The 25,934-nt window shown below is 32.5% G+C and overlaps 1 protein-coding gene across 1 annotated transcript in view; it reads left to right on the forward strand.

Annotated features, from left to right (window-relative positions):
* LOC103521547 overlaps positions 1–21,724 on the forward strand; it is a 47,080-nt gene extending 25,356 nt beyond the window's left edge. The window contains exons 8-10 of the mRNA XM_026832208.1: positions 7,686–7,857; positions 11,585–11,654; positions 20,153–21,724. Coding sequence (XP_026688009.1) covers positions 7,686–7,857; positions 11,585–11,654; positions 20,153–20,561 — 651 coding nt within the window. The 3' untranslated portion in view covers positions 20,562–21,724. The remainder of the gene's footprint in view (positions 1–7,685; positions 7,858–11,584; positions 11,655–20,152) is intronic.
* Positions 21,725–25,934: the final 4,210 nt, after the last annotated feature.

Here is a 25,934-nt window from a genome sequence, read left to right on the forward strand (position 1 = left end):
TATTATGTTCTATTCTAAACTATCTTTAAATATATGTATAATAATTTAAAAGTCAACACACAAGAAGTAATGATAAATAGTAGTTACTGGTTTTTTTTTGGAGAACAGGTTATAAAAATGTTGTTAATTTTGAATGTGCTGTAGTTAGTCCTTGGTGTACTCGCTATGAGTACATGTTGTAACTGAAATTAATTTAGATAAGGCTCGAACTTTACAGCTTGGAAATCGGGCTTGGTTTTGTTGTGTCACTATCCTGGGTGTGTAGAAGTAGTCATAGAGTCACTGTTTGCTACTTAATAACGGAGTGATTTGCGTTTTTACATCAGATTTTATTACTGCATAGAGTCCGCGTCGCCGTCACTATTATTATTATTATTATTATTATTATTATTATTATTATTATTATTATTATTATTATTATTATTATGCGTCTTGTTTTTCAAAAGATATAAATTCTAATGACATGTTATTACGGTTTGACTGTATAAGAAAGGGTTTTTATTTTTTCCTTTTCCAAGTCGCGATCTAGCGCTAATGAGGCAGGCGCGCTACCCTCCAATCTAGGCTGGATTAAAATCTAATCGAAAATTGGAAAACTTTTTTATTCCCCTCACCAAGTTTGTAAAAACTTGAAACGTATGTCTTTCTTGCTCCTTGCTTTTTCCTAAAATCCAGAATGCAACCCTCACAGCAGCTGTGTATTTCATGTTGACTACAGGAAAAGCTCGTCTCTGTAAAATGTGATGGGACGGAAAAGTACATGTTTAATCAAACAGAGAGCACCAGGAATATCTTTCCAAACTTTCCTATTATGCTTGGAGCATTCCTTTTTAAAATGAACAATGGAAAAGTATTGAGAGAAGAGCGCATAAATTTCATATGAAATACGATCCGCTGAAAGTTTATATTGAGCTTTCTTCAACTTTATGTTCCAATTAACTTCATATGGCATCACAAAGATGGCAGCATTTGAAACACATTTTTAATTGTAATAATATGTATATTTCTCTCTTTGAAGAGGAAAAAGAAAGAAAGGAAAAGATTATACATTTGCCCAAAAAAAGCGCATGTATTTTATGTGAAAATATTTCTGTTAATAATATTTTATTTTATTTGTAAATCAATAGTTTTTTTTAGATTTTGTTTCATCTTGTTTATGACTTGTTTTCCAAATTTCCCTTTGATAAATTGTCAAGTTGTATTAAAGTTTTACATCCGTGTGTTTTCATTGCAATATTTGGATTTTGACTCTTGCTGTTTTGTTTTGTGACGTAATGCTAGTTTATCATTTATTGACGTTTTTCTAAATATACGTACGGTGGTTCCCTCTTTATCTTCCCTTCAAAAATCTCTTAACTCCCTCATCAATTTTTTCCTCTACCCACTTGTTCTTTGCCTCTTTTTTTGTTCTCATATTTTTCCATTTCGTTCTCTCTCACTCTCACTCCCTCTTCTCCCTTCATTTCCTATATTTTCATCTCTGTTCATCACCCCTTTCCCATCTTTTCTTCATTCGAATTTTTTCTATATTATTTTATATGTAGCTATTACCTATTCCATGTTATTTTCAATTTGTCATAATAGTTTTATGTATGTATGTATGTATGTATGTTTTATTATGTTCACGACTACTTCGTGTTAAAATTAATATTTCTTTGTTTTCTTTAATATTTTATGTTTTAGTTTATTATGTTCACGACTACTTCGTGTTAAAATTAATATTTCTTTGTTTTCTTTAATATTTTATGTTTTTGTGCAATTATTACAATCTTCCATTTTTTTTCTTTCATAAACATTTCGAGGAACATTTTTATTTAAATCCGGGGATGTTACTGTTCGATTATTTAGGCGCCGTTTTTCAGCATGATATATTCTTTGTTTTGAATGCGTCGTTGGTGTCTAGCCACCCCCTCCACTTCAAATTCCAACTTCATCATTCCTGTTTATTGCCTGGGAAAGCTCCATCAATTTTGTGTTCAGCTCTCTTGCTCTTGTATTTCTTTTATATCTTCTTCATATTATTAAGTGGATTTTTTTTTGCTGTTTCTCAAAAGATATAAATTCTAATGACATGTTATTACGGTTTGACTGTATAAGAAAGGGTTTTTATTTTTTCCTTTTCCAAGTCGCGATCTAGCGCTAATGAGGCAGGCGCGCTACCCTCCAATCTAGGCTGGATTAAAATCTAATCGAAAATTGGAAAACTTTTTTATTCCCCTCACCAAGTTTGTAAAAACTTGAAACGTATGTCTTTCTTGCTCCTTGCTTTTTCCTAAAATCCAGAATGCAACCCTCACAGCAGCTGTGTATTTCATGTTGACTACAGGAAAAGCTCGTCTCTGTAAAATGTGATGGGACGGAAAAGTACATGTTTAATCAAACAGAGAGCACCAGGAATATCTTTCCAAACTTTCCTATTATGCTTGGAGCATTCCTTTTTAAAATGAACAATGGAAAAGTATTGAGAGAAGAGCGCATAAATTTCATATGAAATACGATCCGCTGAAAGTTTATATTGAGCTTTCTTCAACTTTATGTTCCAATTAACTTCATATGGCATCACAAAGATGGCAGCATTTGAAACACATTTTTAATTGTAATAATATGTATATTTCTCTCTTTGAAGAGGAAAAAGAAAGAAAGGAAAAGATTATACATTTGCCCAAAAAAAGCGCATGTATTTTATGTGAAAATATTTCTGTTAATAATATTTTATTTTATTTGTAAATCAATAGTTTTTTTTAGATTTTGTTGAAGGAGTGAAATATTGTTGGGTGTGACTCATGAAAGTGATGTTTGAAATCCCTATGTATTGTCTTGTTTGCAGGCATTCTCCTAGTATGTACCCCACGATCTCATCAGGGTCTGGTTTCCGGGGCCCTTATCCCTCCTCATTGCCTATTACAAGTACAAGTTTACCTAGGTAAGTTTTACAATAACATTTTCCCAGAGTTCATTACAAAATAACGTGCACTCATTGGAAATCTAATGTTTCACTCTTAACTCTTAATTTTCGAGTCTTCAACATAAGTTGACACAACATCTCGTTATATATAAATTTTCATTAGTAAATATAATAATAATAGTGCTTATTTATACTGCTCGAATAGGACTGAAAAGTCCCTTTACTCCAGCAGTAGGCTACTACTATTATTGTGTAGATTTTGTTTCATCTTGTTTATGACTTGTTTTCCAAATTTCCCTTTGATAAATTGTCAAGTTGTATTAAAGTTTTACATTTCTTTAAATTAAATTGGTAGTATTGGTACCAAGAATAAAGGTAAGCCTTTAACCTTGACATATGGTGTGCTAGAAGGTATGTGCTGTTTTAATTCATTTGACCCTAGTTCAAATGAAAACTTCACAAAATAATAATAAAAACTGAATATAATCAATAAACAGATCAGTTGCGCTTACTTGGGTGGTGTTTCAAAGTCATAGAGCAGGAAAAATGAGGACCAACGGAATTTTCCTTTTTCTTCTACGACAGATCAGTTGCGCTTACTTGGGTGGTGTTTCAAAGTCATAGAGCAGGAAAAATGAGGACCAACGGAATTTTCCTTTTTCTTCTACGACTTCTAGATCCCGAGATAAATCGATTTAAAAAATACCGGCAAATCGTAAACTCTGACGTCACGCTCACGGCATACGCTCCCGTAGGCGATGACGTCACATCAAATGTCCCGAGCAAAGCTCCCTTGCAGGTAACGCATTAATCGCCGCTAGCGCGAGTGTGGTGATTAATTTATTGATTATATTCAGTTTTTATTATTATTTTGTGAAGTTTTCATTTGAACTAGGGTCAAATGAATTAAAACAGCACATACCTTCTATTTATTTATATGATTTTTTTTTCCCTCAAATCATTTAAATTTTTGAAACATTTCTTCTTCTTCCAAAATTATTAGATACATTTTTCTTCATTTTGGATGAGTTGACGTCTTATTTTGAGTAGTATATTCCCGTATACAATAATAATATTGATCAGGTACGTTTCTTTCTTCCGCTCATAAAGAATATGAAAAATTCTTTCTTTTCGTACGGTACGGTAAACAGTGTGCTCGGATTCTATTGTTGATATCATTTGTTGATTTAGTGGCATGCGCTGGGGCGGGATGAGCAAGCCAAGTATTATGAGTTGGCACGTCGGGAGCGTCAACTTCATATGCAACTTTATCCTGATTGGTCCTCAAGGGCAAACCAAACCCGAGGCAAGAAGCGGAAACGAAATAACAAACAAGAACCAAATGATTCAGGTACCTACTATCCCGGTCTCTCTCTCTCTTTTATTTCTGTTTGTTTATGGCTATCTTCTGCATGATTCAATATATCTACATACTACATACATATCTACTTAGTTTTAAGTTCATTGTCAAGTTACATATCCAAGTTGTATACTTGGGTTTATTTACTGCGTTCTGACTTGGCGGGGTGGAGTGCTACCGAGGTTCTTCATGTTGGGTGACGGAGAAATACTTTCCTTGTGTAATCTTTATCAATATCAAATATACTAAAATGCCAAGTCCAACATGACTTATGAAATGGTTGTCCATTGCAATACGAAGTTAATAATAAACAATAGCATACCTAATTACCCATACATATACATATAGGTACTCGTATATTATTTTCTTGTGTTGTAAATTTGCTACAATAGAACATTTCACTTTGTGTTCTTTTGTACATATTTCCATGTTCATGTTCAAATGTTTTCTAATAAACTTTTGCGAAGGGAATCTCATTTTGTACTTTTGTTACCAGGTCACATTTCAAACTTTTCCCGTGTATAATTTCAAAGTTTATTTCATTTTATTTTTTTCCATTGTTGTTGGACTTTTTTTAATTTCGAAAAAAGAGAAGAAACTTTTCCAGTTTAGAGAAAAGCTTCAGGTATCAATTTCGTGAAAATTTTATGAAAATCTCTCAAGATTATTAGCAGAGATTGGGAAAATGAAAATGAAATTCATGAGCTTTATGCTGCAACTCTGAGTAGTGGCGTATATTCAATATAATATGAGGTGTTCATTTACGACTAAGCTCAAGAATTGCATACATACAAAGCTCACTTCGAGGCTTAGGTGTAGAGGCAAACAGCCCTAAAGGATGGGTTATACGATCGAGTACTATGTGCAGATTCTTATAAACTGGTAATTAGGTAAAAAATGTATCTTGTCATTCCATACATAATTATACCTTGCGTTTTATCAATATGAATTATTGATGTCAGATCACTAGAACTTGTACATTTGGCAATCCTTTATTTCTTAGTGCTCCGCCTTGTATGTACGCCACCAAAGTTTGCTTGTTTGCTCGGGAGATGTTGCATTAGAAAGAATAATGAACATGTTTCAAAATAAATATGTATAGACAGCATTTCAAGAGAAAGTATACCAAGAGCAACAAGAATAATAATTTGAATGGGGTAACATAAACATGGACTTGAGGTTGGTGAGTTGATGGGGGAACGGAAATACAAGACATTATTATTATTATTAAAAAGTTAGAACTTTCATTTTCCCCTATTGACATTATTATTATTATTATTCTCGTATTCTCTGCATTCTTAATTTCTTATATATACATAATTTGTTTCAAAACACAAAGAACAATATTTTCTATCAATTTAATTTTTTCGGACTTGGCATTTACAGCATAAAATAAAAGCCGCTCATCCGATTGCTATGAAACTTTGTCAACTTATTGCTTGCACTCCGGTGAAGGTTATAGCCTATTTTCCGGTTCGTTTTCGTTAAGCTATGCCGAGCAAGACCACTAAATGGATGAGTGACATGAACGGCCATGCCTTAAGGATTTACTAGCAGAAATTCGGAGCGAAGCGACGGATTTCGGCTAGTGCATAATAAAAACAACAAAATCCCTCCGTATAATATTATTTCCCCTGAAAATTTTACTTGTTTGCTCGCACATTACATTTTACACATGAGATGGAGTTCCATATACATTAGAACGTATGGAAAAGTTTCCATTGTTATTTGCAACGGTATTGATCAAAACGTCTCGCCAATATAATATGGAATAGCAATGCTACATAATGTGTGTACCGTGTATTGTTTGTTGTTTTTATTCACCTCTCTCCTCCCTATCCCTATACGTATATCTCTCGGAAAATAATAATAATAATAATAATAATAATGCAACTTTTTATATTTCCCTGAAAATGTCAATTTTATTGATACAACTGAATTTCCTTCCATTTTCCAATCAGACGCCTCTGTGAAAATTTGCATAAGCAACTTTTAGCTCAAAGTTCAGTGAAAATACATTTCCTTTATTCTTTTCAACTCGTATAAAAAGCGATCTGTTGTATTTTCTTTCTGAAAAATTCTTTTATACCTACGTGTTCCTTATTCTGTTCTAGGGTTCTCATTCTCCGAAAGAATTGTTTGAAAATTTTCTTTTCCTTTCTGTCATAAGAAGTATAATAGTGTCTTCTCTTCATATGACTTCAATAGATTGATCAGGTCTACCTCTCTTCTCCTTACATTACCTGCATCATATACAAAATATACAATTTACTTTCCCAAGTCACACTATTTCCTTACCCTCAAAATAAGATCTATCAAGAGCTCTTTCTTTGCTTTCACTCAGCATTTTTATATTTGATAATAATAATTGAAAGTGAGGAAGGTATTATTATTATTAACCAAGTCGTTTGGAAACGAAATGACCGTTGCGTTGTTGTGAGTGACCGAATTTGTATTTGGTCTGAATCCTTTTTCATTCATCAGGAGTATCAAGTATTTTTACTTCCCTTATTATTTTTAACATTCATATCATCACATTTTTTATTCTATTTAGAGAGAGGGTTTAGGCCTACTACTTTTTCAAGTTTGTTATTGTGCAAAACTGTTCTTTTAACTTTGAAATAAATATTCATATTGTACATGTGTATATACATACCTACAAGAAACAAAAAAAAAAAAAATATTTATTTATATGATTTTTTTTCCCCTCAAATCATTTAAATTTTTGAAACATTTCTTCTTCTTCCAAAATTATTAGATACATTTTTCTTCATTTTGGATGAGTTGACGTCTATGTTAACTCTGACAGTGTGGATACCGTGGGTTCGATTCCTGCGAATATTCAATGTTCATAGAGACTAAAAGATCGTTCATGCGTTGCTCAGTACAATTCCTTACACGCGCTTATTGGTTGCTCATACAGAACCAAGAACTCACACAACTACAGTCTGAGTTTGAAATTGGTTTAGGTTAAATTGATAAAAATATGTATTTACCAAATGAAATTAAAATCTTTAACATTAAAGACAGTAGATTCGCATTTCACAATCAAGAGGATATTCATTCCTCAGTAGACCTCTGTTAATGGATTTTCTAAAAAAAAAAAATATCGTGCTATTTTCGGTCTGATGATGGCAGTCTATATACAATCTAAGCATTCTCGAAAGCTCATCAAAATATAATAATTATTGTGGAAAGTAAAATCTCAACTGTCTTTTATGCATTTTTCAATTGTAGGTTAGTTGATTTTAATCTGTTTAGCGAATCAGATTACTTAATTTAATGGTTTCACTTGAACCAAGTGATCGAATTGTAGTCCTGGCCATACAACCTATGAACGATCCTTAGCACTCTCATAATCATAATATTATTTTTCTCACTTTGGAAAACTTTATTTTGACTCTCTCTTGATGTGTATAGTGGCATTCTCTAACGAGGGAAGAACAGGCCAAATATTACGAGAAAGCGCGACAAGAAAGGCAACTTCACATGGAGTTGTATCCTGGCTGGTCCGCTAGGGACAATTATGGGTACGGTGCGAAAAAAAAGAAGCGGAAGAAAGAGCGGGCCCCCATCATCGACACGAATGGAGGTACGACACACCAAATCAATATCAATCTGATCTATCCTGTGGTCGTCAATCTCTCTCCTTTATGTTTGCTCCCAAATGTTTGGTTCTATTATTTTATTTCACTCTACTAGAAAGTCCAGCAGAGTGGCTCTTTTATAATTTACATGTGTTTCTATGCCAGATTTTTTAAAACCCATTCTTAGGGATATTGCTAGAAATTAAACTCGATTTTTAGATATTTTTGTCCATAACTTCGGGAAATTCAAAGTCATAACGAAATATTAAATGATTCATACGTACAGATGTACACGCTACCTATGAATACAAGACAGAAAGACAGACAGTCTAGTTCTTTTATTCGAGCCTGATTTTTTAATTTGTTTTCTTTATTTGGTATACAAAACAATAGCAAAGCTCGAGAGCTAGGGAACCAGGAATTACTATCTAATATATAAAAATGAATATTTGTGTGTGTGTGTGTGTGTGTGTGTGTGTGTGTGTGTGTGTGTGTGTGTGTGTGTGTGTGTGTGTGTGTGTGTGTGTGTGTGTGTGTGTGTGTGTGTGTGTGTGTGTGTGTGTGTGTGTGTGTGTGTGTGTGTGTGTGTGTGTGTGTGTGTGTGTGTGTGTGTGTGTGTGTGTGTGTGTGTGTGTGTGTGTGTGTGTGTGTGTGTGTGTGTGTGTGTGTGTGTGTGTGTGTGTGTGTGTGTGTGTGTGTGTGTGTGTGTGTGTGTGTGTGTGTGTGTGTGTGTGTGTGTGTGTGTGTGTGTGTGTGTGTTCGAACTTTATGGCGGGCCAAGCCGCTCATCCGATTGCTATGAAACTTTGTCAACTTATTGCTTGCACTCCGGTGAAGGTTATAGCCTATTTTCCGGTTCGTTTTCGTTAAGCTATGCCGAGCAAGACCACTAAATGGATGAGTGACATGAACGGCCATGCCTTAAGGATTTACTAGCAGAAATTCGGAGCGAAGCGACGGATTTCGGCTAGTGCATAATAAAAACAACAAAATCCCTCCGTATAATATTATTTCCCCTGAAAATTTTACTTGTTTGCTCGCACATTACATTTTACACATGAGATGGAGTTCCATATACATTAGAACGTATGGAAAAGTTTCCATTGTTATTTGCAACGGTATTGATCAAAACGTCTCGCCAATATAATATGGAATAGCAATGCTACATAATGTGTGTACCGTGTATTGTTTGTTGTTTTTATTCACCTCTCTCCTCCCTATCCCTATACGTATATCTCTCGGAAAATAATAATAATAATGCAACTTTTTATATTTCCCTGAAAATGTCAATTTTATTGAAAATTTTCATTCCTTTTTTACGTTTCAATTAAAAATAATAATAATAATAAATAATTAAATTTTGCTCCTCTCTAGATTTTTGTGCGAAAAAAAAAAAATGAATGGTATCATATGTTTTATGTTATTCATTCATTAGGTACTACTAAATAAGTATTGATTCAAACGTATACCACCAAAGTAATATTAAGAAATATGCATAGGTATATGTCTATCGGGTGTAGGTACAAAAAAGCACCTTCTTGTTCTCATAACTCAGAGATACTAACTATTCAAAGCTAGAGAAATCGAAATTTCAACGACTGTTACCAAGAACATTTTTTTAACGTTCCCTGAACATTTGACAAGAGACATCTTGTAAAATTTATTTTCTCCATTTCATTACACTGTCTTCGAGTTATGAGATAAACAGGAGTGTTCAGGGTTTTTTCGGTCAACTCGGTATGTGATCAATGATCATAGGTGATAGATCATGACCGTCTTAGTTATACTGACATGAAATCAGTGGGAGTTGTATCCCTGCTTTTGAAGTTATGTGGGTGGGTATGGCATGGTTGTTTATGTTTATGGAAATACTCAAAGCAGGGTTGGGATGTACGCATAGTATTATTAGGTTTTTTAATTTTTTAGTAGTTTTCTATATTTATGTGTGAATCATTTTTAAAAAAATCTGGCATACCAAGCATGTAAAGTAAATAAATAAATTCAATTCAAAGTCTCAAGACTACTCTAGTACTAACAATGTAATAGTTTTGTTTTGCATAGTAACAATTTGATTTAGTGTTTGGTTTGATCTACTAAAGTCACATTACTAAAATAAAAATCAGTCTACCTAGTAATTTTATTTTAATTAGAACAAAATAATAATAAAGTAGGGGTTTAATGATTGAACTCCTATATATGCTGCTTGCGAGTGTTATCTAGGTGTGAGTCATTGATTTTATTTTGAGTTGCTATTTATTTTGGTTTGGTTTTACACTCATTAGTTTTTTTCATTTAGGCTTTTTTTTACCGTCCTGTAGTTTCTGTGGCAGTATTTTGTCTAATTTCCATCATTTGGGGAATAATCGAGAGAGTATTGAATTTGATTTTTTTTTTCTTTTTCTTATTGATGTTTTGAAACAAGATTAGCCAAAAACAAACAGAAAATTAATTTATTGTTTTGAGACCATTTTTTTCCCTTCTCCGGTGAAACTACAAACATGAAGTAGGTCGTCTACCCATCCAGATTTAATCAAATCTTTCTTTACTGTTTTCTTGACATATTTCAAACGCGATGTGAATATGTCCTAGTAATAATACCTACATACTCGTATTGTGGTTGAGATCAAATAGCAGGGTTCTCATTCGCCCCGGTAGGTATACTTCAACATTATACATACATACATACATATACAACTGAATTTCCTTCCATTTTCCAATCAGACGCCTCTGTGAAAATTTGCATAAGCAACTTTTAGCTCAAAGTTCTGCAGATAATCAGCTTCGAATGACACAAGAATCCGAGCAACAATCATCAGTGACAGAGTCAAATGAGGATCGAGAAGGACCAGACAAATCTCAGGTAATTATATCTCTAAGGGCATTCTAATAAACTTAAATTACAGATAATTCATAATTCAATCTAAATTTACACACTGAATTTGACATTATGGCCAAAGAGAGAGAGAGAGGGGGGGAGGGGAGGAAGAGATCAATTTGCAACCAAAGTGGTGGTCATAAACTCAGAGGGAATAGAAGGCTTTTGTGATGAGAATTTTCTCTACATCATATGATTTAAATAGGGGGTAAGGTAATTCTCGATCATCAGGTGCAATTTTATTAAACCTTGCATCCGATGTTCGATTAATATTGAGTTTACTTTATTTTCATGAATTTATTTTACAGATAACGATGCAGCAGTAGTACAGTGCGATGTCGCAGATAATCAGCTTCGAATGACACAAGAATCCGAGCAACAATCATCAGTGACAGAGTCAAATGAGGATCGAGAAGGACCAGACAAATCCCCTCCTCCCTTAAATGTTGCACAGAATTGAGAAAAAGTGTCAGATCGAAGATGTGGGGTTGTATTTGTATTTCCAGTTTTCAGGTTCAATTTCTGAAAACATTATTTTCTTCTTAGGTACCTAATCATAAATAAATACATAGTATGTATACATGTAAATCGAGTAGCCCAGTTCCGAAAGGGGACAAATCGAGTTTTCGGTGCGAAACTTTGACCCATCGGACGTTTACCCGTCATTGAATGTTGAAAAATCACCCAGGTTATAATGCATGTTAATAATAATTTGTAGTCATATTGAGGGGCTCAGTCGGACGTTTACCCGTCATTGAATGTTGAAAAATCACCCAGGTTATAATGCATGTTAATAATAATTTGTAGTCATATTGAGGGGCTCATGTCATACTAATAATATGTTTGTTCTCCCACAGGCAATAGCATGAAGAAATGTAGAGCAAGATATGGCCTGGACCAACAAAGTCAATGGTGCAAACCCTGCAGGTAGGTTTTATTATTGATATACAATCACTTCCCACTCCACATGTGAAGCTATTATAGTGGAATAGGCCCTTATCCTCTCACTTAAAATACACCCTTCACTCCGTTCCAATAGATTTGATGATATTCCGAATGGACCCAACTTAGAAGATGATTTAATATAAACAAGATTATAGATGTAAACACAACCACAAGAAAGACCCATAAGTATAGGTGAAAACCGACGATTCAGAGGTGCAATTAGGACAGATGAGATTAAGAAAACTGGATGAATAGAACAAGAAAAATAAATAAATAAAAACGTCAATATAGAATGCGCTGTAGAGGTAATATTATTATATTAATAATACAAATTAAAATTCATCAGAAACTATCCATACAGACAAATGAACAAAGTAAAGTGTACAACATTGCTCAGAAACTATCCATACAGACAAATGAACAAAGTACCTTAAGTGTACAACATTGCTCAGAAACTATCCATACAGACAAATGAACAAAGTAAAGTGGACAACATTGCTCAGAAACTACCCATACAGACAAATGAACAAAGAAAAGTGTACAACATTGCTCAGAAACTATCCATACAGACAAATGAACAAAGTAAAGTGGACAACATTGCTCCGAAACTATCCATACAGACAAATGAACAAAGAAAAGTGTACAACATTGCTCAGAAACTATCCATACAGACAAATGAACAAAGTAAAGTGGACAACATTGCTCAGAAACTACCCATACAGACAAATGAACAAAGAAAAGTGTACAACATTGCTCAGAAACTATCCATACAGACAAATGAACAAAGTAAAGTGTACAACATTGCCCAGAAGCTATCCATACAGACAAATGAACAAAGTAAAGTGGACAACATTGCTCCGAAACTATCCATACAGACAAATGAACAAAGTAAAGTGTACAACATTGCTCCGAAACTATCCATACAGACAAATGAACAAAGTAAAGTGTACAACATTGCCCAGAAGCTATCCATACAGACAAATGATATGGCCTGAACCAATGTTATCATCCCTTGCTCTCTACTTGACGTTATTATTCCTCTCTCACATTGTCTACCCCTGTTTCACAACAAACATTTAGGGTGGTAAAATGAAAACAAAACATTTATCAATCAATTCTATTCTATTTGTTTTATTTCCAAGTCTCTCTCTTCCTCCAATTCTCTTCATGTGTATAATATAAATCTACGAAAGCAAAAAGTAAAGAAGAAAATCTCTCTTTCTTGTCTTTATTTTCTCCCTCTGTTCTCTTATTCATCATCTTTTATACAAACAGCAATATACATATTGTACAGGGTATCCTGATCCTCCATCAACATTGTTTATTCTTATATACTTAAAGTTTTCTCCCCTCTAATTCAAAGTTTTATTCTATTTTCAAGAAAGCTGTAAAATCTCTTATGATTCTTCTTCTTTCATATTTTACTTATCGGCATTACCTATTAAATTCTAAATTCGAAGTAGAATACCATATTTATCTATGAATGTAAGTAGAGCAATCTATGGGTACTTATCTGCAATATTAAGACATAGAAATTTGAAGAAAACCCACAACCCTTCTATAATCACCAACCTATGTTCTTTCTAGGAAGAATTTAGAAGGGCAAAGAAAATAAATACAAGAAAGAGATATGTATACCTACAAAGACTTGGGACACTTAGCCAATAGCAAGGGGAAAAAACTAACGGAAAGTCTTTGCTTCAAAAAACAACAACGAAGTTTGTTTATTTAGATGACCCTGTATACGAATAAGAATAAGTACATATGTATATTATATGGAAAAGCTTTTCCTGGCATATAGGTTCTATGTATGATTTTCTATTTACTTTACTTTCTACTTGGCCAAGCAGAAAGTACACACGTCTGACTTAATGACGATTTCATATGTGAAGAAGAAAACAGCGTAGAGAATGGAAAATAGAATGAAGAATTGAAATAAATAAAACTTTAAATTGAACAAAAATGAGAAATGAAATAAAAGGGAGGGAGAGAGAAGCAAAGAAAATCATGACGGGAAAACAGAAGTGGAAGAAAATATGGAAAAAGAGAGAGGTTTCTATTTTATGACCCAATTTTTGTAAAAGAAATATGTATGTAAGTAAACAGAATTCATTTTCTAACAAAAGTCTTTGCTTCAAAAACAACAACGAAGTTTGTTTATTTAGATGACCCTGTATAAGAATAAGTACATATGTATATTATATGGAAAAGCTTTTCCTGGCATATAGGTTCTATGTATGATTTTCTATTTACTTTACTTTCTACTTGGCCAAGCAGAAAGTACACACGTCTGACTTAATGACGATTTCATATGTGAAGAAGAAAACAGCGTAGAGAATGGAAAATAGAATGAAGAATTGAAATAAATAAAACTTTAAATTGAACAAAAATGAGAAATGAAATAAAAGGGAGGGAGAGAGAAGCAAAGAAAATCATGACGGGAAAACAGAAGTGGAAGAAAATATGGAAAAAGAGAGAGGTTTCTATTTTATGACCCAATTTTTGTAAAAGAAATATGTATGTAAGTAAACAGAATTCATTTGAATTTTTCAAACGGAACAACATAGAATTAGGTATGGAAAAAATAGGGCCGAAAACAATACTAAAGTTAAAAAAAAGTTGATAGACCAATCTTCATTGTTATAAGCAAAATCCATTGCTTTTTACATACCTTGTGTATAATAAAAGTTATTAGGTACATGTTACCTATAAGAAAATTAATTATAATATTCCTCTAAGCCTAAGCTAAGAGGTGGTATACACCATACTCTGTTTTTTTTTTTTTTTTTTTCACTCAGGATCTTTAATGAGAGATAGGTATCTAAATACAAAAAAAATGTGGTTAGTTCTTGAAATTTTCCAAGTTTTCAATAGGTTCAGTAAGAAGGAAATGGAATTTGCATGCGCCCCCTCCCCCCATCATAAGTTATTATTATTATCCCTTTGGATTGATGTATGTACGTATAATACTTTTTACATAGAAGTGTGATTTCCATTGTTATGTACCTATTTATTAAAAAATGTTTGTACCTATATCATAAATTCATATGGAATCATCGTTCAGCGACCTTTTTCACTTTCACGGTCGGACCGTTGATTTAATTCGGATTGAAGAAAAATCCCACTTCTAAATAATAGGTATTACGTACATTAAGCTTGGTTTATTTTATTTGGTGTTTTTTCTCTTTTCTACTGTGAAAAGACTTACTATTTTTGAAAAAGAAGAATTTTATTTCCCTTTTATAATAGTTTTTCTTTTTATATTTTTATACATACCTACCTTATATTTTCATGATATATATTTTTTTATTATTTTAAACATTACATTTAAACTTTTTTATTGCTGTTTAAAAAAATAATAATAATAATAATAAATGAACGAGGAAAAAATCATACTCTTGTTTTTATGGCTCTTGTTGTTGTAAATTTTTGTATATAGAATGAATAATTCCTAGTTTTATTACAACATGTGATGTTGGTGTCTATGTTTTTTATACAAACTATACATACCTATATAATTTAAGAAGATCCAAAAAAGCACCCAATAAAAATAGAGAATACCTACTTAACTAAATACAGCAAAAAATAAACCACTATAGCTGAAAATTATGAGGAAAGAATAATATTATTATTATTTAATAATAAAACACGGCGCAAACGATTTACATAAAACATTGTTGAAGCGCCTAATGGAGAAGATCCAAAAAAGCACCCAATAAAAATAGAGAATACCTACTTAACCAAATACAGCAAAAAATAAACCACTATAGCTGAAAGTTATGAGGAAAGAATAATATTATTATTATTTAATAATAAAACACGGCGCAAACGATTTACATAAAACATTGTTGAAGCGCCTAATGGAGGGTGGCGGGAAAAAGAAAGCTTATTAGTGGTTTTACAACCCTTAGTATGTGAATCAAACTAGTAATAAGTAGGTATTTTTATTTGTTAAATAATAATATGTAATAACACTGATAAATGGTTACAAATTTCGAGTGAGACCCAAATATCAAAGTTTTTCGTAGAGGGCACCTAAGAATAAAACTCAATTTGACATCAAGTGATCTGATATAATACGTAGATAATATCCTAGATTGTGTAGATAAAGTTATATCTGATCTACACTCTAAGTTTGTACCTAATACCTATGTATTGTATTGTTGCTCTTTGGAATGCAAGAATATTGTGGCCCAGATGTGCTCGTTTTCTCTTCAATGCATACCAAGGTTATTCTTTCATTGTCTTTCGGAACAGCAATGAAAGAATCCTAAGTCAAGAAGGTACGAGCCAAGGAGACCCATTGTCCATGCTGCTTTAAAGGCTGGGTTCACAAGGTTAGTTCAAACTCTGTTTAAGTTCTAATCTCGGTTTAAGAAAGCTTAATCCGAGAGTTAAACTGAGTTTAAACTCACTTCGTGGACCCGGCCTTAAGTGTCTGTCAGCAGTGTTGCTCAAGTAATGGATTCGTATCCGAGAAACTGTGATCCAATAGATAACAACTTTCAGAAAATGTGTCTTTTCACATACAGAAACGATCAAAAAGTGAACAAAACATCAAAAATAAAGACCTATGATAAATTTTATAGTATAAAAGCTGCTCTATTATGTTTAATATCAATTACTTACCATGTACAAAAACTAACAACTCATTAGCTGATTCACCCCTCTCTCTTAGATTTACCTTAGATCAATTCACACATCCAATTTTTCTTCCTACACTTTTAGAAATTGCTTTGTGGTACCTCTAATGTTTTTTTTTTATATACCTACATATATTTATTTTTAATTAGATGATTATTTAATGAGAGAAAATTCTTACACATAAAATTTTATAATCTTTATATACCTACATATATTTATTTTTAATTAGATGATTATTTAATGAGAGAAAATTCTTACACATAAAATTTTATAATCTCACTCTCCTGTTAACTCATTACTCTCGTATGTTGTTAATAATATACATACAATACATATTATGTATAATGCAAGATACAATGGTCTGAATTAACTTTTAGAACCTGGTACCTACTTCATATTTTAGGTACCTACCTATTCTTACTTCATTACTTTCTTGAAAGTTTCCTCATCCTAATTTTTTATTATACAGACATGTATAACAATAAAAGCTGTCTTATTACTAGGTTCTCCTTACATTCATATCAATTAGTCAGCTGTTAAATTAATTTCTTGTAAGGTTTCCCAATCTCAGTTTCTGCTATTGTTTAAAATGCAAACGAAATTTATTGGTTGACGTAAAAAAGAAAGTATGATTTTTCACTCAATATGATTTTTCAGCATTTTTCCCGAATTATTAATAATAAAGGCTGGGTTCACAAGGTTAGTTCAAACTCTGTTTAAGTTCTAATCTCGGTTTAAGAAAGCTTAATCCGAGAGTTAAACTGAGTTTAAACTCACTTCGTGGACCCGGCCTTAAGTGTCTGTCAGCAGTGTTGCTCAAGTAATGGATTCGTATCCGAGAAACTGTGATCCAATAGATAACAACTTTCAGAAAATGTGTCTTTTCACATACAGAAACGATCAAAAAGTGAACAAAACATCAAAAATAAAGACCTATGATAAATTTTATAGTATAAAAGCTGCTCTATTATGTTTAATATCAATTACTTACCATGTACAAAAACTAACAACTCATTAGCTGATTCACCCCTCTCTCTTAGATTTACCTTAGATCAATTCACACATCCAATTTTTCTTCCTACACTTTTAGAAATTGCTTTGTGGTACCTCTAATGTTTTTTTTTTTTATATACCTACATATATTTATTTTTAATTAGATGATTATTTAATGAGAGAAAATTCTTACACATAAAATTTTATAATCTCACTCTCCTGTTAACTCATTACTCTCGTATGTTGTTAATAATATACATACAATACAAATTATGTATAATGCAAGATACAATGGTCTGAATTAACTTTTAGAACCTGGTACCTACTTCATATTTTAGGTACCTATCTATTTTTACTTCATTACTTTCTTGAGAGTTTCCTCATCCTAATTTTTTATTATACAGACATGAATAACAAAATTAAGCTGTCTTATTATTAGGTTCTCCTTACATTCATATCAATTAGTCAGCTGTTAAATTAATTTCTTGTAAGGTTTCCCAATCTCAGTTTCTGCTATTGTTTAAGCTTAATATAGGCCGGGCTGCGCTTCGAATTCTTGACGTTCTCGCTCCATGCTTTGATTGGACACATTTTCTGAATTTTGTTCTTTTTTCAAGTCATTCAATTTGTTTATTAATCGATGCGACTATTTTGTAGGTATATCTACAATCTACATACATATTAAATAACACTTATCTAATTATGTAGATTTCAGACAATCCTTTTTTATTTTACCCTGTGACAAAATTGTAGATAGGTACACTTAATACCGTTAACACTTATCTAATTATGTAGATTTCAGACAATCCTTTTTTATTTTACCCTGTGACAAAATTGTAGATAGGTACACTTAATACCGGTCTATGAAGTAATACTGACTTCTATTTTCTCCTTTTCTAGAAGGAAAAAAAATCCTCAAAACACAATTTCTTTTCAAGATAAGTGAGTGTGGATTGTAGTGAATGAAATTTCAAATAGAGATAGGTGAGGTGGTGTGCGTGCATTTATAAGTAATGTTAAATAATCATTTAACAGTTGACTATGTTATTAGATTTTAAGATGTTCTATTGATTGTTTTGTAGCCCGGATGAGAGAACAGGGGCTCATTTGGTACTGACTGGAGGGCCTCTCCTACACGGGGCTTCCAATGTATCTTCCCCTCAAGGGCCGACGTACGTAAATCTCTAATAAAACTAAACTTCCTACCACCAGATGCTGTGAGTTCCCTAAAAACAACAAATATCTCAAAATCAATATTGTATATTTATTTCATTTGTCTTTCTATTGATTTATTTTCGATTGAAATTTTGATTCTTTTCTTTTTCCTTTAAAAATTATCTAAACATAATATTTCCTACTCTACTTTTTCTCTCATTTTTCTTGTTACTGTTTCTCAAAAGCGGTTGTTTGGCATGAATCTAGAATTCCCTAATTGCATAGGTACCCAATCAAATTCATTAACAGAAAACTATACAGTGTACTACTTTGGGTGGGGGGTTTGGATAGATCTAGGAAGTTTAACCTAGATCTAGATACAGATACACTCTAGTTAGACTAAGCATTAATGACTGAAATAACGGAGCAATCAATTTTTCTTTGATGAAGGTACTGCAAATATCAATAATTTGATATTAATAAAATTAATTAGAAATAATAATAAAATATAGATTCTCAATAACAACCGCTAGCTCAAATATCGCTTTTCTGATTTTTTTTTTTTTTTTTTTTTTTTTTTTTTTTTTTTTTTTTATTTTTTTTTTTTTGATTTTTCACTCTGTGAGTTTAATTTTTCAATCCCAATATTGTTCTGTTAGCTTGTACTTTTTTTTATTTGATACCTATTACAATTTGACTGTAAGGTTTGACTTATGACGAAAATTCCTCAAAGACCTAATATCCACTTCATTGTAACTTTTGAGAGTAACATGATTATTATATCTTTATCCGATGCTCCTTTTAACAAATCACTCCTTTGCTCAAATTCTATCTCATTTAAAGTTACAGATGAAACTCAATTCTAAGGAGCTGGGTATCATCTTAACTTCTTCCTTGGTACCTAAGAGTAATAACTTGGCGTTTACAAATCTATTTTGTTTGTAACTACTAAGTAATTCATTTTATTTTGTTTTAACTTTTTTGTTTGTTTCTTTCAGTTTGTTGAGTGTATGAACTAAATCATTGAGACTTGTGTTGTTATTGTGCTTTTACTGCCATCACCTATGTTCTTAATTTGAATATTGACAGTGTGTTTCTATGTATATTTAATTTAATTTATATTATTTTGCACGACTTACTGCTAATAGTTATTAGTTTTTTTTTCTCATTTTCCAATTAATTTTTTGTGTTGTGCATGAACGAATATTTAAGAAATTTCAATATAGGTACACGCATTCGTGTTTTTTTCTCATTTTCCAATTAATTTTTTGTGTTGTGCATGAACGAATATTTAAGAAATTTCAATATAGGTACACGCATTCGTGTTTCGTAGATTTCAATTAGCCTACATGTTTAGTTCTTAGATATATCTATTACCCACTTGTTATTATATCATTGTCGGAATTTGACCTTACAAATGGTTAGATTATAAAAAAAAATCAACTGCGAAGTAGTATCTATTACCTATTTATTTCATCGAAATGATACATACAGCTCATTTTCTGCACCAGGTGGTGAATATATTGTAGGTAATGTACTCAATAGAGAACAATGTAACTGACTGAACCATTGCCACTATTTTGCTATAATCCGACAATTCCGAGGCAGTTTTTATTTTAAACAAATACTCGTCGTATTGTACATTATTTTGTTAACTAACTCGTTGTGTGTTTTGTTGTTTCTTCCAGACGCAAGAAGCGTTGCATCCGCTACGTAGGAAAGGACGATGGGAATCAGTCTGAAGATAACTTGGGTAGTTGTGGAAGTATAGGTACGCCACCGGATGATGACATGGGATCTATATCAAGTCCTGGAGGTCTGAGTGGTCTCTCCAGTCTAACCAGCCCTAGTATGATCCTCCCATCACCGAGTAGTCTGGCTTCACCTTGTATGTCACTGCAGTCCCCTCTGACACCTCACACCATGGACATCTATGATGTCAAGCCTGCTCTCCCTATCATTCTACCTACCCGCAACCCAGTGGGTACCAATCCTCATGATATTAATAATCCACTTAGTGTAAATCAACTGGTCAAGAGTCCTGCTCCTCCGCACTCTTCAGCTAACAAAGGACACCATCCTATATCTGTCACATAGAACCACTTTCCCTTCTCTCGTACCTTTTGTGTTCTCACATAGTCGCTTGTATTCCACGACTGTTTTCAAATTGAATAGCGTACGAAAAGATCTCGATTTTATTTTTAATTTAGATGTTGTAGCAATTTTATTATTGGTATTATGTATGTGTAATGTTTTCTTTTTATTTATTTATATTTTTTTAGTTCTCATTTCTCACACCAGGTGAGCGCTACCTCTCCCCCCACTGTACCCTACATCTTAGAATGCTAAGTACCTACCTAGAATTGTATTTTATGTTTTTTCTTATTTACTGTACAAGTAACTTGGTCCCCCACTTTTGAAAAGTGGTTCTCAATATGATGATTTCTCGTGTGTTAGAGTGACTGGGGATTAAATCATGGATGGTGCATAAAAAGTACCCACTGAAACCATGTGCCATATGAACAAGACATCTTCTTTCTGTCCAATTTCTCTTAAAGTAACAAGTCCTCGTTTGTCCAAAATATATGTTTAAATTTAAATCCATAGCTCTTAACTTACACTTTGAGAACAACTTTTTATGCCTTTCATTTTAATGTATTAGTTCTTTTTTGATTTGTGTTTGGTAGGTAAAACAAGTGTGAAATATTTTCCACTCTATGGGAAGTAAAATGTGTTGGTAAAACAATTTTCATTTGTATTGTATTTGAACACCCCAGTTCATGAACCAAATGATTCAACACTGGAAACTGAGAATAAATTCTAGAAGACAAGCTTACTTGGGTGTTATATGTTAATTTCATATGAATAGGTACCTATTTAAATAGCTACATCTTTTACTTATTTATAGATATATACATATATGTATTTATAAATAAGAGAGAAACAATTCTAGACAAATATTGAGAAAAAAGCCATTGGTCTCCATTTCATGAAGCAGAAGAAAAGAGGCATATTTAAGTATCCATGCCATAATAAGTATTTCACACTTGATCAGGACCCCATAGTCACTTTGGCTAGTTTAACTTTTTATTTAAAATGTACTACAAAATTAATTTTAACCATAAATGGTAAATTTGGATATAGGGTTATAGATTGTAAAAAACTGACTCAAAACATTGCTTTTTTTTTCTCGTTATATGGAGGTCTGAGCGTTTTAATATGCAAACCGTTCCTTGATACACCAGTTTACCGGTCGGTATCTATATATAATAAAAGTTGAAGCAGCCATTGATTGTGATGTTCAACTCTTGGTCCTATACCTTCACATCTCAATGTCTTCATTATCGTGATACTAGCATTATTTTTTGTTTTATTTTATTATTTTTGAGAATTATTTTTATGTTTTTTTGCTCGTTATATGGAGGTCTGAGCGTTTTAATATGCAAACCGTTCCTTGATACACCAGTTTACCGGTCGATATAATAAAAGTTGAAGCAGCCATTGATTGTGATGTTCAACTCTTGGTCCTATACCGTCACATCTCAATGTCTTCATTATCGTGATACTAGCATTATTTTTTGTTTTATTTTATTATTTTTGAGAATTATTTTTATGTTTTTTTGAAAAGTGATTATTTACTCTCATTTCGGAAAAATGCAAACAATATTGAAGTGCAAAGTTGTAAAGAAAAAGCAAAGTAAAATGAAAAGTGATTATTTACTCTCATTTCGGAAAAATGCAAACAATATTGAAGTGCAAAGTTGTAAAGAAAAAGCAAAGTAAAATAGATATTACCTAGATATTGTTTTTTGGATAAATTTCAAAGTTGCAATAATAAGTATAAGCAGAACCAGTGTTTATTGTATTGTAAAATGTGTACATCAGCCAAGTAGGTACATGGAAATATCTGAACGCGTGCCATAATCATAAAAGTAGAGTGACCTTTGTATTAAAAATAAAAACCTATTGTGACTTGTGAGATCCCATTACCTAATATTTTAATTGTGTTCTTGCGAAATATCAAAAAATATTTTAAGGGCAGACTAACCGTAGTAAGTGAAAAACAAGTTCAATCCAATACTTTTTTGTAGCACTGCATAATACAAGGTGTGAGCTTACGCCCACTCGATTTATTTTTGAATTGGAGTTAAATGTAAAAAGCGCGAGCTTTTATTTCCAGAACCCCTTACTTTCTTTCAACAAAATCATGTTGAATAAAAGGCAAATACTGTGGTTCAAGTTTGATATAATCAAGGCCGGAAATATTATAGCTCCTTACTTGACCGAAAAGAAATCCAATATACTATTTGTGCTTGAAATCTTGATATAATGGTACTTGAAATTTAACTCGAAATTGGAATCTAAAAGTAATATCCAGGGAATTTGGGCTGAATATCCTGAGAAGACCTCAAGCTCTTTTTTTACGTAACTTGAAAATTCAAATTTCGAGATAAATCCTGAAAGTAACCATTTCAAATCTTGAAAAGACACATAGGCAGTGGCGTAGCGTCCATATAAGGCGTGTATGGCGGCCATACACTCGAAATTTCACTCAAATACCCTTAAATATTGACTTTAATATATCTAACTCTGGGCCTATCTAAAGAGTCGACCTTAAACTTGAATACCAAATTATTACGTATTTCGTGGCCTTTGATAATTTGTACTAGGCAGAAATATAAGGGTTTTAATACAGAGTAGTATGGCTATTAGTTCAGAAGACAGAACAGAGTTTATTTTATTCAAATTGAATGCATAAATTTGGTTCCCAATAGAATAAGCGCAACTAGTAGAATTAGCGGTTTTCGAACCATCAGTAAAACACAAAACGGAATCAGAGTATTTGTTGGAAACAAGATCATGGAAGTGCTGTTGGAATACTGTGGGAGGAATATTATCCTTATTATCTAAATGCAAAGAAAAATCGATCACAGGTACTTGAAAGGACCATGGTGCTCTAGGTCTCGTGAATGGCACAAATTCACTGTCTGTTAAAAGGGAAAGGAAATCTGGCATATCTTTCATGCGAACACACAAAGGCTTGGGCTTATTTGGGGGAAATTTGAAATCTCAATTTCGGGGCCGAATATCAAGCTGAATCATGAAAGTGACCCATTGAAATCTCAAATCACCTTTCATAATGCTTTCATTTGTTATAGGTGCTCCCCCTATCAGAGAAATAACATGGCGGACCTTAATCTTAAAAAGGTCATAGCTCCGGCCCTGGTTATGGGATTGACTTCAAATTTGTACCAAAGTATTGTATTTTTTTAAGGTCGTCACATCAAATGTCCCGAGCAAAGCTCCCTCGCAGACAACGCATTATTGTGTTTGTGCGCATACGTTTCTGCGCAGTTCTTTCTGCTCCTCCGCTAGCGCGCTTGCATAGTGGCGCTACCTAACTGACGAAAAAAACAACTGCGTAAAGTCTGACGTCACACATCTTTGAACTCTCTCATTAGAACGGAAAATAAAAATTGAATTTTCGACCTTTTATAACAGTTATTCTTTCGGAGTTTCGACCTCAGATTTGGATTTTTCACTACTTTTTACGTACGAATTGACCATTTATTAATAATTTTTACCCATTTGCAACTCCTCCATTATCCGGCGATATATCGGTCACCAGTCCTAGTTTTATCCACGCTGGACGTTTCTCAACTTCATTACGTACAAATTTAAATTTTACACATTTTTTTTTTTTTTTTTTTTTTTTTTTTTTTTGGGGGCCTTTGATATGTTAAGTCTAAAGTACGGGATTCTCATGTCAAATTTTAAAATTTAGGTGATAGTGTGATCGAGCTCCTCAATGTTATTCTACTATTTTTACTTTTTCATTTTATTATTCTTTATTTTAGTTTATTTACCTTGTGCGTGCCAAATTATTTTTTTATTATTTTACACCCGGTTTCACCATTCAGTAGTTATCCTAATAAAAGCATAAAACACGTCTCATTGGAATATTATGATAAAGCTGTCAAATGATTTATATATGTATTAATCCTATGGAACCGAGCATTAGTAGGTATCAAATATTGGTTATCTGATGGATTTGACTCGATTACATCAAATGTAAACGTCTCATTGGAATATTATGATAAAGCTGTCAAATGATTTATATGTATTAATCCTATGGAACCGAGCATTAGTAGGTATCAAATATTGGTTATCTGATGGATTTGACTCGATTACATCAAATGTAAATACACCTGCTTCGATTTCAAAAATAAATCTGCAATGTATAATTTTGCTAAAGTTTGAACTTTCCCTTTCGTTTTTTTAATTTTACCTTGAACGGACACTATGTTTGTATCAGAAAAGTACCTTGGTACTTACAATAAAACTCTTATTGATATATTTATTCGACTAGAATTTGATTATACAAACATGGTAAATGGTAAACCTACATATTTACTCGTGTGCATACTTACGTATAGTGTATTACTTATGAATTTTCTTTTCAAAAGACCGATACAAAGAAAAATGTTCAAATCAGAATGATATTTTTTCTTCTCAGTACTGTGCAATTAATGTTTTTTTATGTGTATTCTGTTTATGAAGCTGTATGAGTACTTCAGAGATTTTTCTTTTAGTTATTTATTATTTTGTAATTGAGATTTTGAAGTTTTAAGTCCGTAAAAGTTGATTTTGCTAGTGTTTGTAATTTATTTATTTTTTCTTTGTGCTACTTACTCGGCAAGGTTTTTGTGGAGATTTTGGCCATGAGCAACAGATCAACTCCATATTCATTATTCTCCTCTGTCATCTAGAGCTAGCGAAAATAATATCGAATTTAAAATCTCAATTTCCATTGTACTATACCTACTTCGATCCAATAACCAGGGCCGGAGTTATTGCTGAATCAATTTTTCCTTTTTTCACGTTCTTCCGCGAACAGGAGAAGCACTAAAACAATAGGAAATCATCAAAATAATATCGAATTTAAAATCTCAATTTCCATTGTACTATACTTCGATCTAATGACCAGGGCCGGAGTTATTGCTGAATCAATTTTTCCTTTTTTCACGTTCTTCCGCGAACAGGAGAAGCACTAAAACAATAGGAAATCATTTTGATCGGTGATTACTGCTTCAAATTGGTCCCACTAATGGTTCATATTGAAATTGAGACCCAAAAATTAAATTTCGAAAAATCATTATCACTTCCGGAGGCCATCAGGGCCGATATTTTAAATTCGATATTTGGGTCTAAATTTCAGAAATATTTTTTTTAAAACATAGGTAAATCAACTTTCAGAATGCTTTCAATATTTTGGGTCCTTTCCCTATCAGGGGGAAAAAACATGGCGGATTTTATAATCTGAAAAAATCTATAGTCAAGCCTCCGTTATGGGATTGACTTCAAACTCATACCCAAGTAGTACTTTATTTTCAAGGTCTTCTATGTATGTAGGTAGTGCATTGGAAATTGTTGGTTATATTTTAAGATATTAAAGTTGACCCCTAAGAA

This window comes from Diaphorina citri, unplaced genomic scaffold (genome assembly GCF_000475195.1).
Source record: "Diaphorina citri unplaced genomic scaffold, Diaci psyllid genome assembly version 1.1 scaffold75, whole genome shotgun sequence".
NCBI classification, from domain to species: Eukaryota; Metazoa; Arthropoda; class Insecta; order Hemiptera; family Psyllidae; genus Diaphorina; species Diaphorina citri.